General features: G+C 41.4%; 1 protein-coding gene across 1 annotated transcript; it reads right to left on the bottom strand.

The window, feature by feature from the left end:
• Positions 1-326: 326 nt before the first annotated feature.
• Positions 327-6,054, bottom strand: LOC138672317 (aquaporin-2-like). Its single transcript, XM_069760265.1, has 4 exons — positions 5,613-6,054; positions 5,029-5,193; positions 3,079-3,159; positions 327-2,155 (listed from the first exon to the last, which is right to left on the bottom strand). Exons 1-4 carry the CDS (start codon positions 5,973-5,975, stop codon positions 1,949-1,951), a joined length of 816 nt encoding a protein of 271 aa, XP_069616366.1. The 5' UTR covers positions 5,976-6,054; the 3' UTR covers positions 327-1,948.
• Between the last annotated feature and the right edge of the window lie 8,497 nt (positions 6,055-14,551).

Genomic DNA, 14,551 nt, shown 5'->3' with positions numbered 1-14,551 from the left:
TGGACCCCATCCTGTAATAATATTTTCCATCCTGGCTCCTTCCGGTAATAATGGCCTCAAGTCCGGCCCATCCTGTAGTAATGTCTCCTATCCTGTAATAATGTTCCCTATCCTAGTCTCCGTCCTGTACTAATGTCCTCTGTCCTGTCCACTTCCTGTAACGCAATATAAGGCCAGACTAGCGGGTCTCCTTACATATGCCTATGAGGTAGTTAGTTCAGGTCAGGAGACCAGCTGGTTCAGCTTGGTATTGCGATTCAATCATGGGCAGTATGTCGTGGATATGTGAACCCACCCTTACAAGTTAGTAGGAAGGCAAACGATTTAGCAAAACTCTTTATTTACATATATAGTGTTATTTTTACATATGTGAATACCATACAACAGATTGGTAACTCAACATATACCTAAACTATATATCGAGAAGTCTGCGAACCCCCACTTAATACTTTGATGATAAGATGGTTCCCCTACAATCATGTTTTTCATCCCCTGGTGACCATGTGTTTACTTCCTACCATGGGTAAGGCTACTTTCACACATCAGGTTTTTTGCATCAGGCACAATCCGGCGAATGTTGGAAAAACTGGATCCTGCGCATATTGTGAAAAACTGATGCGACGGATCCGGTTTTTCGACGGATCCGTCTAGCATATCTAGATTATTGGATAAAAAAAAAATTGGAGCATGCTCAGTTTAAAAAAAACGGAATCCAGAGCCGGAATCCGTCATTTTCCGGATCCGGCACCTTCAGGCTCCCATAGACTTCCATTCTAGCAATCAGCCGGAAGTGCTGGATCCGGCGCTTCTGGCTTTTTCGCCGGAGACAAAAAACGTTGCTATGGACGTTTTTTCAAGAAACCGGAAATGGCAGATTTTCCGGATCCAGCGAAAACCGGACGAAACGCAAGGTCATCAGGAGCAATCCGGCACTAATACAAGTCTATGGGGAAAAAAAACGGAAAATGGCAACATTCGCCGGTTTCTGCTTTTGAAAATTAGCCGGATTGAGCCTGAAGCTGAAAACCTGATGTGTGAAAGTAGCCATAGGGTGCAATGCTTATGATGGTCATGTAATGTTAAACCAGCATAGTGGGGAAGGGGTGTAAATACAGGTTTATTGTGACAGCTACTGTTAATTGTAGTGCACACCCTATCTACTAGTCCTTTGTACTGTGAGGCTTCCGTGACTCTGTATGTTAGGTTGTGGATTTTTATGCTGACAGTGACAACTGTTGTGCTATGCTTATCTCTAGTCAAAAGGACTCCTTTTTTGTCATCCAATTGTCTTCTAGTATGTTTAGTAGGTTTCTTACTGTTGTTAACTAATTAATAAAATATATTTACAATTTTTGCCATGTTCTGATTGCATTATACGTTTATCTGGAGTGGCAATCTACATCACATACATTGATTCGACTACATTGATTATTTGTGGATGTCACATTATTATGTTCCCTGTGAATCTATTGCTATTATTTGAATTGGTGTTTATTGGGTATGAATACAATGGCTGAAATCACTAAAGCTATGTTCCTACAGCACTTTAGCCTGCGATCAGTGGCTCCGTCTGAGGTTCCTCCTGAGGTCTTAGAAATAAGAATTTGGATGCTTGTGCTGCTGGGGCTCGTCGTGAATTAAAATTATGCAGACAAAGTCATGGTGTGCTCTGTTGGACATAATTTTCAGCCATATATGTCTATCTGAGGTGGGCTCCAAGATAGGCACCATGCTCAAATAGGCATATACAGAGGAAAATGTCCCGGCCTGTGTAATCATGTTTAGCATTTGATAGCAGTGAAGTGATCAGGTTCGGAAGGCCAGTTGGCCAATAAATTATAACTATAACCAGACCATTTGACTGTTCACTATATCTGGAAACATTCTGTACAGTACCATATCTGAATAACCACATAAAAGTATATATAAAAGAATACAAGAAAGATTTTCAAATTTTCTCTCTGCTAATTGATTGGCTGTAAAGTGAATTGAGGCCTACAGATTGTTTCCGTCTCTCTTCTTTTTCATACTCTTGTGAGATGTTGCCACGTAGGATTTCGAGCCTCTCAATAGAGCTTATTGCTTGAGGGGCAAAAAGATAGTCATAAATCAAGCAGGCGAAGATTGCTCCTGTTATCGGCCCCACCCAGAAAATCTGTTTGGGATTGAGGAGAAAAAATCCAGTTACTATTTGAGGAAGTATGTTAAACTTTAAACCACAAAGAGCTTTTCAGAAAATATTAGGGTTGATAGGGCAAGGTTTCTGTTGGGGTGGGGCAAAATTCATCGTTTTCAAGAAATCACGCCTACTTTTTTTATAGGCCGGGCTTAGGGCTTGACTTAGTGTCCAAAGGCTAATTGGATTCATTGCCTCATCCCTTTGTAAATTAACCAAGCCTTTAATATCATGGTTGGTTTTGTGTATTTACACTTTTTTTAAATCAAAATTATTTTCTAAGATGGATTAATTTTAAATGTAATAAACATTATATTTCAGTGGTTATTAAACCTACTTCCCCGTGATAGTTTGATGACTCCACAAAAATGTGGTGCGCACCTCACACCTTGTGAGGCCTACAATTTCAAGAGAAGACTCCCAACCAGGACTGCTTTGCAAAACTCAGAAATACAACTTTTTTTATGTAAGGACAATTTCATACAACTGTGGAAAATGGAGTGTGTCAGATTGCTGTAACCAGAGACCTCTGGATCTCATGACCTGAGATAACTGCCTCATATACAGTATGCCTATGAAGCAGTTAGCCTAAGCCAGTAAATATAGCAGTTGGGCCATGTATTTTAATCCAAGAATGATCAGTGTTTCACAATCGCAACCTTACATATATTCATACCCATCTAAAATAAGCTGCATATGATGTAACCTAATAATTCTACCAAGTTTGAATATCATATTATCTGGAATTGTCCCCTTTAAAATAAATATTGGGACCCTCAGAACTTGAGATAAAATAGTGACATATTTGGAATGCAAGCTTTCTGCTAAATGTTCCTTTTTTGTTTCATAAGAATTAGCACAAAATGAACGGAATATAAGGAAATATTTAAAAATGTTCTCACCCAATGGTATTCAAAGTTCCCTGTAATTAAAGCTGGACCAAAGGACCGTGCAGGATTCATGGAACATCCAGTGTAGTAAATCTAGAAAGAAATCAAATGGTCATTGATATAAATAGTCATTGTAGTGTGATTGAAAATTGTGAAATTGCATTAGAACCAACTAACAGTATTGTATATCGTGCACCTGTGTCACTACAGATTGTAACATTGATGAACAGAATAATTGTTGAGTTGGCCAGTATTATTGCAAAAAGAAATAAAAGTGTTCTATACTGAGAGGGTATTTACTGCATAATTGCCAACTCAAAATGTTCCCGGAAAAAGGGATGACCTCTGGAAACCGTTGACAAGGCTTGAAGGTCCCATTGTCACCTACCAGAAATAAAACTATACCCTCATCTTTCCTTTGCAACCCTGGCAACCAGAAGCACATTTAGGAGTAAAATACAGTACTAAACTATATGCTGTGGGCATGCAAGTTTCCTCCAAATACATACGTACATAAGGATGCTCTAGTTTTTGACATCTGTTTTGGCCCAAATGTCTCTTGTTTCACAAGCCACCCATTGTTCTTCTCCTACAGGTACTCCACTAGTGCCCCATTTCCATATATTGCCTTCTTTGTACCTCAGATCCAGATGTTATCTTCCACTTCTATTTAATGTCCTTGCACCAAGTGTCATAGCCCTTCTATGACCTCCACTATAGGTGCCGCCCACAAGTGTTTGGATTATATTTGGGAATGTCAGTGTAACTTGTAAAATTGTCCATGGCCTGTAATAAGGGATGTGACTTGTTTTCCAAATCTTCCTGCGGTTTGCTGCTCCCACATTTTGTTGAAGTTGATTTCCAAAAGTTACCTAGTAGGGTTTTACCATCTGAAATTATGTCCCCAAAAGTGGAATTTTAGGCAGCGTTTTGCATCATTATTTTTCAGTTACAGCCTGCAAGTTCATCTCTTTCCATCTGTCGCTGCCACTCCACTATTATAAATAATGATAATAAGTAGAGATAAGCATCTCTTTTGAAATTCAAATTTGCTGACTTCTCCCCAAAAATTAGATTTGTGGCAAATACTGTAAATTTGAGTGAATTTCAATACTGGAAATCTAGCAATTGTTCATGAAATACACATGGGTAGAGGAGTGAGAGACAACCCCACTGACCATGAGAGCTTATTCTCTGCTGGAGAGAGAGGACCCTGCTGACCATAAAAGCTCACACTCTACAGGAAAGAAAGACTTAGTCAGTGACTCAAGACAAATGAAAATGACTGTAGCATACAAACTGTGTTCCCCTGGGAAACGGTGATTTGTGATGGCCCAGGTACTGACGAGCCCTGCAGAAGGTGTGATTATTCGTGAGATGTAAGAGGAAGAGGGCATTATGGGGGGTCCAGATGGCAAATCAAGATGATGTTATCTCGCTCTTTGATACTTCAGCAGTGTGGGAAATGGTGCTGGGTAAGATTTTTTTTGTGAACCATGAATCAATTCTGAAAATGTTCGAATTTGCCTGAAACCACAAATTTCAGGAAATTCAACTAGAACTTGATCCACCGCAGATCGATCTGCTCTTCTTTATTGCCAAGTTCAGATCAATATATTGTAGTGAAAAAGTGTCCAAAGTCAGAGCTTAAGGCTTTTCCCTGTCCAGTGTTAATATAAGGGCTCCTTCAGATGTCCATAAAGATCAGTCCGATGTTGGATCACAATACATGGACTGGCTGCACATCTCCTGACCCGAGTGTGACAGCTTCAAATATTTCTATGAAGCTGTCGCGTTCAGGTCAGGAGATGTGCTGACAGACTGTGCATTGCAATCCAACATCGGACTGATTATCATGGACATCTGAAAGTACATTTGGAGTCTCATTTAGATCATATACCATATGTTATGTATTGAATGGGTGTGTGATTTGGAGACACTTATTAAATTATAAGAACCTACCCCAAGTAAGTGTCCCAATACCACTGACAGTCCTATGGATATGGCTGGAGAGCCGATGTTGTCCGTCCTTCGGCTGTCCGTTGTAGCGAAGATGCAGAGGACCAGTTGCATTGTAGTTAGGATTTCTACAGCCACTGCTTGTCCGGATGTTGTACTGTTGCTCGGCTATTTCATATTAGACATAGTAATGTAACAGTATAATTACAAAGAAGAAGCAATTATGATTTATTAACTGCACGTGCATTTATGTAATAACACATAATAGACAGGTCTAATTTGCATTTAATTAGCAATTTAGCATCTAAATGTTAAGTCTTGGGAATTTGCATTGTTAGTGTTAACCATGGACATACAGATGTAGCAGAGCTGACTGTTTTACACGTCTCATAGCTTATTCATCATAAAATAATGCAGTATGATCAGTTGCAGTCTTGTGTAAAACACGTTTTGGCATCATGTGATAAAGCCAGCTCTGTAACTCGGAAATACACAGCTTCGTTATGCTTCTAAAACTGTTGTGAATTCTTTTTTTTAAAGAGCAATCAAAATTCAATTAGCATTTTTTTAACAATTCATCTTCTTACCTGGTTTACGCCAAAACCTCCCCTGATGTCCGAAGGCACAAACTCAAAAAGTAAAGCAGCTCCTATGACTGCACCCAGCATCTGAGCGATCACATAGAAGAAGGTCTGGACCAGAGATATTCGGGCCCCAACGAGGAGCGCTACAGTTACGGCAGGGTTGATATGAGCTCCACTAATGTGACCCACAGCTTGTACCATTGTACCTATTCCCAAGCCAAAGGTGAAGGCTATTTGTAAGACGGTGGGAATAGCTTCAGACCATGATAGCGTTGAACCCAAGCCAACAAAAACAAACACAAGGGTGGCTACCAACTCAGCTATAAAGGCTTTAAAATGAAAGCCGGCGCATAGCTCCTTAAGCATGATTAGTCTATAAAAGTCAAGGAGACTCAAAAGAAATCCCCGCTGGTGCTCAGCCGTGTGCTACTGTTTACAGGATGATGAAGCACATATTTGGGATGAAGTTATATATCGCTTTGAAAAACCAGGAACCATGCCAGGTTGTCCAATGAGAGGTGTGGCACAGCTACCAGTCACATAAAATGGAAAATTTACTATGCATGACACGTTCTAACAGCCGTGCCAATGTATTAACTCGAATAACTTGATGTGATCCACCTACCACAGTACTTAGTCCTGGCTATTAGCATGTAGGAGTTAACTATTGATAAAAAAGCATATTGGCTACAGTTCAAGAGAAATGCTGAAGATGTGTATTTCAGGCAACAGGTAATTTAGTTTTTGCAAAATACCCTGGATAATGTACCTTTCAAGTGTGTTATACCATAACAATGGATCAAACAGATCTTCCAAGAAAATGAGAAGTCCATTGTAATTTCCACAATCGTGAGGATCAATGGACATCTTTCTCCATTCCTACTATTCATCCCTATTATTATGCAGTGCTCTGCTATTAAGAAGGATTATAAGAAATACATTAAAAGAATGACCATATTTGCAATTTTATTTTCCTGTACACCAGCATGTAGCAGTCTGAAATGTCTAATTAAGAAACAGAAGTGTGGGAGTGTAGAGGGCAGACTGAGGGGCACATAGGGGCCAATATTGATGTATTGAATTGGGGTACATTATGAGCATATGGGGACCACATAGAAGAGCAGAACTTATGGGGATTACATCATTGGGGGACATCATTTATGGGGGCTAGAATTGGGAGACATTATGACATTATAACAATATAGGGGCCACATAGCGGACTTAACTTATGGGGCCAGAATTGGGGAACATTATTATTACAGTAAAGTAATTAATTATTTGATCCTTTGCTGATTTTGTAAGTTTTCCCACTGATAAAGACATGAAGAGTCTATAATGTTATGGGTAGATCAATTTTAACATTGAGAGATAGAATATCAAAAATACGATCCAGAAAATCACATTGTACAAATTATATAAATTTGCATTTTGCAGTGAGAAATAAGTATTTGATCCCCTTCCATCCATTAAGAGTTTTGGCTCCGACAGACCAGTTAGACCCTCCTATTCAACTCATTACCTGCATTAAAGACAGCTGTCTTACATAGTCACCTTTATAATAATAATAATAATAATAATAATCTTTATTTATAGAGGGCCAACATATTCTGCAGCACTTTACAGTTTAACAGTTTCAAACACAACAGTCATAAGTAACAACGTTAACAATACAATAATTAAAGTAAAATAAGACGACCCTGCTTGTGAGAGCTTACAATCTACAATGAGGTGGGGGAGATACAAAGTACAGGTGTGTAGTTACAATGATGTATTTACAATGATGGTCCGGCCATCTTCAGGGGGTGGGGTAGATGGAGATAGTGAATGGGCTACACACACACACAAACATAAAATGACTTTGATTAGTGAATGTGATTGGCCTCTCTGAACAAATGTGTTTTGAGCTAAAACTATGCAAATTGTGGATGGTCCTAATATCTTAAGGTAGAACATTCCAGAGGATTGGCGCAGCACGGGAGAAGTCTTGGAGACGGGAGTGGGAGGTACGGATTAGTGCAGAGGTTAATCGTAAGGTGTTTGCAGAGCGCAGCGGTCGGTTAGGCCAATAGACCGAAATGAGGGAGGAGATGTATGGGGGTGCTGCACTGTGGAGAGCTTTGTGGGTGAGAAAAAGTATTTTGAGTTGGATTCTATAATGAATGGGTAGCCAGTGTAACGACTGGCGAAGAGCGGACGCATCCGAGTAACGATTAGCTAGGTGGACAACCCTGGCTGCCGCATTAAGGGTGGACTGGGGAGGGGAAAGTTGAGTAAGGGGGAGGCCAATTAATAGAGCATTACAGTAGTCCAGGCAGGAGTGGATCAAGGCGACAGTGAGGGATTTTGTTGTTTCCATGGTGAGAAAAGGGCGGATTCTAGAGATGTTTTTTAGGTGTAAGCGACAAGAGCGGGTTAGAGATTGTATATGGGATGTGAAGGAGAGATCGGAGTCAAACGTAACACCCAGACAGCACGCCTGCTGCCGGGGTGTTGTTATGGTGCCACCCATGGAAAGGGAAATGTCAGATTTAGGGAGGTTAGTAGATGGCAGGAGCAGAAGAAGTTCAGTTTTGGAGATGTTGAGTTTCAGATAGAGAGCGGACATGACGTTGGAGACTCCCGTCCACAGACTCAATTAATCAGTCAGACTCTAACCTCTACAACATGGGCAAGACCAAAGAGCTTTATAAGGATGTTAGGGACAAGATCACAGACCTGCACAAAGCTGGAATGGGCTACAAAACCATAAGTAAGACGCTGGGTTAGAAGGAGACAACATCTTTCAATGTTAAAATTAACCTACCCTTAAAATTAGAGACTGTTCATGTTCAGTGGGCAAACTTACAAAATCAGCAAGGGATCAAATAATTATTTCCTTCACTGTATATGGAGGCGACATGTATAGACATTATTTCTATATGGAGACTACACAAAGCAGATTATTAAGTTATGGGTGCCAGAATTGGAGGACATTACAATACAAACACATAGGGAAGCAATATTAATTTAAGGGGTTAGAATTGGGTAATATTAATTCTATATGGGGGACACATGGGGGACATTACTATAAGGAGGCCACATAGGAGGGCATCAATCATGTGTGGGGCTACATGGAGGACATTGTTTATGGATTCGGGCCACATGAGGGATGTTGTTAAAGTATGCGGCCACTTAGGAGGACTTTATTAAATGTATGGGGCCGCTTAGGGGGACATTACTAATGTATGTTGCCACATAGGGGAATATCACTACTTTGGGGGAGACAAAATTGGGATGTTTTAATTACACCTGTATGAGGATATAATAGGGTACTTTGGTGGGGGAAGTTCTACTGTATTTTGATCATAAAGAAGACATAAGCATGTGTATTATTGTATGTGGAACATATAGAGGAACACAGCTATTGTATTTTATTTTTGGGGATACTTTTACTGTGAAACAAAAGGCAGGTATTGTTATTGTAGAAATGTGGGAAAAGGTTTGTAGGGTGCTCTAAAAGTGATATCTGTGTTACATTTCCAGACATGAGTTGCGGCTGGAAGAAGCCATAGCAGTCCACAACCGATGAAGAAGAAAAGCGAAAATTAAGGACTTCAGTTGGAGACGTCACTAGTGAGCACCTGGAGTTACCTGAACTATATACACTGATACCTTCCACTATTAGGTCATTGTATGGGGTAATATTAACAGTGATTTTTATTAATAACTAGATGGTGGCCTGATTCTAACGCATCGGGTATTCTAGAATATGCATGTCCACGTAGTATATTGCACAGCCCACGTAGTATATTGCCCAGCAACGTAGTATATTGCCCAACCACGTAATATATTGCTCAGCCACGTAGTATATTGCCCAGGCACGTAGTATATTGCCCAGTCACATACTATATTGCCCAGCTACGTAGTATATTGCCCAGCCACGTAGTATATTGCCCAGTCACGTAGTATATTGCCCAGTGACATAGTACGTATATTGCCCAGCCATGTAGTATATTGCCAAGCCACGTAGTATATTGCCCAACCAGGTAGTATATTGCCCAGCCACGTAATATATTGCCCAGTCACGTAGTATATTGCCCAGTGACGTAGTATATTGCCCAGCCACGTAGTATATTGCCCAGTCACGTAGTATATTGCCAAGTCGCGTAGTATATTGCACAGCGACGTAGTATACAGCAAAGAGCCATGTAGTATACAGCACAGAAACGTAGTATACTGCCCAGTCACGTAGTATATTGCCCAGCCATGTAGTATATTGCCCAGTCACGTATGCAACAGGTTAAAAAAGACTTAAAATAAAAAATAAACATATACTCACCTTCCGAGGGCCCCTTGTTTTCCTGGCGCCTGTGTGCGGTGCACGCGGCAGCTTCCGGTCCCAGGGTTGGTATGAGCGCAGGACCTGTGATGACGTCGCGGTCACATGACCATGACGTCATGGCAGGTCCTTCTCGCATAGCATCCTTGACACCGGAACCTGCCACTTGCACTGCTGAGAACAGGGCGCGACGTCGGAGGGTGAGAATAACGTTTTTTTAATTATTATTATTTGTAACATTAGATATTTTTACTATTGATGCTACATACGCAGCATCAATAGTAAAAAGTTGGTCACACAGGGTTAATAGCTGCGTTAATGGAGTGCGTTACACCACGGTCCAATAAAGCTGGCATTAACCCTGTGTGAGGGCTGACTGGAGGGGAGTATGGAGCGGGCACTGACTGCGGGGAGGAAGGAGCGGCCATTTTGCCGGCGGACTGTGCCCATCGCTGATTGGTCGTGGCAATGGTCGTGGGTATTTTGCCACAACCAATTAGCGACTTGGATTTCCATGACAGACAGAGGCCGTGACCAATGAATATCCATGGCAGACAGACAGAAGGACAAACAAAAAGACAGAAGTGACCCTTAGACAATTATATAGTAGATCAGAACTGTGAAATTATTTTGCCGCTATTTGGTAGTAATATATGGTCTGGTCAAAGTGTTGTGGTATGATACTGTATGTCCCTTGTATGTGGTATTATTGTCATATCGGTATTGATATAGTGAGCTTTGCACAATAACAGGATGGTGGTTATATTCTGACACTGAGGTAGAAATATATTATTGGTATATTGGTCTTGGTAAAGTAGGTTTTGTTTAGTAATAGGATGAGGCATTTGTTTTTCAGTAACTATATTATTTAGGAGTATTTCTTAGAAAATGATCTTATTACCATGTTTTTGTCATATTTATGTGTTCCAAAAGCTTCCAAACCCATGACATCATTATATGGGCAGTTCAGAATTGTTTAAAGGCACAGTAATCTTAGTGTCTGTAAACTTTTGACTTTGCAGTAAGTAATAAAAAAGCCTTAAAACATTCTCTCTCTCTCTCATTATTTTGGCAAATGGCAAATATAAATAATTATGGTATTCCTAATTTATCTAAAACTGGAAAGCTTTATTCTGCTTTCATGTCAGATGTTGAGAAAAACATGCATATGTGTCTTTTTATATAGTGTATGCAAACTTCTGGTTATAACTGTATGTGTGTATATGCATGTAGTGGTGGGTAGGGGCCCAAGTCTATTTTTATCCTGGGGCCAATAGGCTTTTTACCTTCTTATATCTGAGAGGCACAGGAGAGGTTTCTAAACTGTGTGACAGGCAATGGAAGGGCTGTAGGACTGAATGCAGCGGAAGAGAAAGTGGTTGGCAGTACATGAAAGTTTGTAAATCACATGACCGGTCATGTGGCGACTGCTGGAATCCTAAAGGAGACTGGAATCTCAACAGAATGCATAAAATTAGATTCCCTACCTAATTTGATATCTGACTCAGAACATTTATTTCTGGATCACTTGGGAACCGAACTCTGTGACTCCTTTCGAACCTAAGAAAACAAGAGCCACAGCGCCTCTACACAAGGGAGTGTTCCTGGTCTAGTAAATGGGACCTGCTGCATTTTACTGCATAGCCGGATGGCCTGGAACACCACTTCTTTACAGGACTAACAGTGCAGTGGTTATAACTTTGATTCATTGCTGCCACTAGAGTTGAGTGAATTTTTCCAAATTTGGCTCTGATTATGATCAGCGGCAAGTATTGTTTTTGCAATATTTGCCGAACACAGCCAAACATCATTTGAGTCAATGAGAGTATCAATGAACAAATGTGTATGGAACCAATCATCAAACATAAATTCAGCACGAATAGGGTAGCAATATGGCAAATTCATATTCGGCGACCAATTCTGAACATACTCGCTCAACTCTAGCAGCAACCCCTTTTAATTTCAGGATCATTAAAAGGGATATCCTGAATATATGCTTTTTTCCCTACTGGGCTAAGGACTTACAGATATTTAGTTGCTAGTTACCTGACTTTTCTCCACATCCATGCCTGTCCCGTACACTCCCGCTTTGCTCTCGGCTGATGCAGAGTGACTATTCAGGAGTGCTGGTTCATTCTTGGGACTTGTGGCTATTGCCAGTCCAGTAGCTATGGGCTAAATTCTTTTAGTTTGTGTTTCTTCCTGCTGTCAGCACTGGGTGGGTCTGCTTTTTATTTAAACCCCTGAGAATTAGTTCTCACTGCCAGTCAATCAGTTTATGCTCCTGGCTTACCTGTGTTCTGTGTATCTGTGTTTCATTCTGATTTATCCGGTTCCCTCACCTCTTCTAGTTTATTGATGTCTCTCCTGCCTGACTATTTTGTACCTTTCTTGTTTCCTGAATCTGACTCGGCAACCTGGCTATGATTCTTGCCAGCTTGCACCACTGAACAGCAGCTGACTCTGTGGGTCTTCTCCAGAGATCCCTAAGTCCAGATATCTGTATAAGAGATAAAGGCTGAAGGCCAGGGCAACCTCTGAGCTATGGAGTAACTTGCGCCAAGCCTATTTGGGGTGCCTTTTTGGAGCTGCCAGGTGACTAAGAACAGTGCCCTCATGATACTGTCCTGTTTCAGAGTGGTCAAAGACGGATCCTGATGCCGATTCTTGTTCTTCCAGTGATGTCTAGTTGACAGATGTCAGTCATGCTGATAGACAGCCGACCTCACGATGCCTAAATGAGGGGATATAGCTGTCAATCAACATGATGTCTGGCATCAAAATGTCAACAAAGCAGACTGGAAAGAAGGCGATGCTCATTTGACATGAGGTCAAAAGAAAGAGGGGAATTGCCATGTGAGTCAGACGAAATGTTTGCAGGGACAAATAGGCAGGTAGTTAGCAACTTCTTACGAATAAGTTCTGAGGCCAATAGAAAAAAATCTTAAGTCCCAGATAGCCTCTTTATAGGGTTGCCCCACAAACAATGCTTATTTTAATCAATAATCTTTGAAAATTAGGTCCATAATTGGATGTATTGAATAAAAATGTTCCTGCGCTGAGACAATCTTATAAATGTTCCCCTGCTGTGTACTGTATAATGGCTGTCTGACCGTACAGGAACATGGTCTGATCATCCCACAGCTCCTGGGCAGGGAGGGAGCAAAAGAGAGGATACAGACACGACAGCACTGGATCACAGCTGATTCTTACTTTGAGGTAAAACATTATTTAAAAACAGGCAGTAAAATGTTTAATCTCACAAAAAAAAAATCTGTGCTCCTGTGCTGTCCTGTCTGTATCCTCTCTCTTGCTTCCTCCCCTGCCTAGGAGATGTGATCAGATCATGTTCCTGCACGTTGAGACGCAGCCATTACACAATACATCGTAGGGACACATTTATAAAGATAATAGATCCAATCTGGCAAAACTGAAGTCATAATCTTAATCAGCACCATAAATTTAAAGGGCTTGTCCAGTCAAAATCAATAAGTTTGCAGGCACTCTGTGTGACTGCAGACTTATGAATCCCCCCTGCGCTGCAGGGAGTCACTGGTTGAATATATGTGTTACACATGCTCCTGACCTGTGGAGGCGACCTCGCTCTCATTTGTATGTAGTCGGGAAAGCCCCTGGCCATTCACGTCACTGGTCAGGGCGCGGCCTTGGATCCATACAAATGTATGGAGCGAGGCCGCCCCACTGGTTGGGGTATGTATAACTGATACATACACTCCTTTCCCAGGTCTGAAACTGGAAAATTCCTGCAGTGCACAAGGAGTCTGGAGTTACTCAGTGTGACTGCTGACTAGTGTTGAGCATTCCGATACTGCAAGTATCGGGTATCGGCCGATATTTGCTGTATCGGAATTCCGATACCGAGTTCCGATATTTTTGTGATATCGGAAATCGGAATCTGAGTGTGCGGTGCGTATGGTTCCAAGGGTCTAGAGGAGAGGAAACTCTCCTTCAGGCCCTGGGATCCATATTAATGTAAAAAATAAAGAATAAAAATAAAAAATATGGCTATACTCACCCCTCCAAAGGACCCTGGCTGTCACCGCTGCAAGCGTCCGCCTCCGTTCCTGAGAATGTAGTGAGTGAAGGACCTTCGATGACGTCGCGGTCAGGTGAGTGGTCACGTGAGCGGTCACGTCATCGAAGGTCCTTCACTCTCTGCAATTCTCAGGAACGGAGGCGGACGCTTGCAGCAGTGACAGCCAGGGTTCGTCCGAGGGGTGAGTATAGCCATATTTTTTATTTTTATTCTTTATTTTTTACATTAATATGGATCCCAGGGCCTGAAGGAGAGTTTCTTCTCCTTTAGACCCTGGGAACCATCCAGGATACATTCCGATATTTGTGTCCCATTGACTTGTATTGGTATAGGGTATCGGTATCGGCGAGATCCGATATTTTGCCGGTATCGGCCGATACCATGCGATACCGATACTTTCAAATATAGGAAGGTATCGCTCAACACTAGTGCTGACTAGGGTTGAGCGACTTTTACTTTTATAGGATCGGGTCGGGTTTCACGAAACCCGACTTTTTCAAAAGTCGGGTCGAGTGAAATCGGCAAATCCTTTAAAAAAGTCGGGGTCGGGGTCGGCCGAAACCCGAA

This window comes from Ranitomeya imitator, chromosome 3, assembly GCF_032444005.1.
Source record: "Ranitomeya imitator isolate aRanImi1 chromosome 3, aRanImi1.pri, whole genome shotgun sequence".
Taxonomy (NCBI): Eukaryota; Metazoa; Chordata; class Amphibia; order Anura; family Dendrobatidae; genus Ranitomeya; species Ranitomeya imitator.
This window is presented reverse-complemented; position numbering and strand designations above follow the sequence as displayed.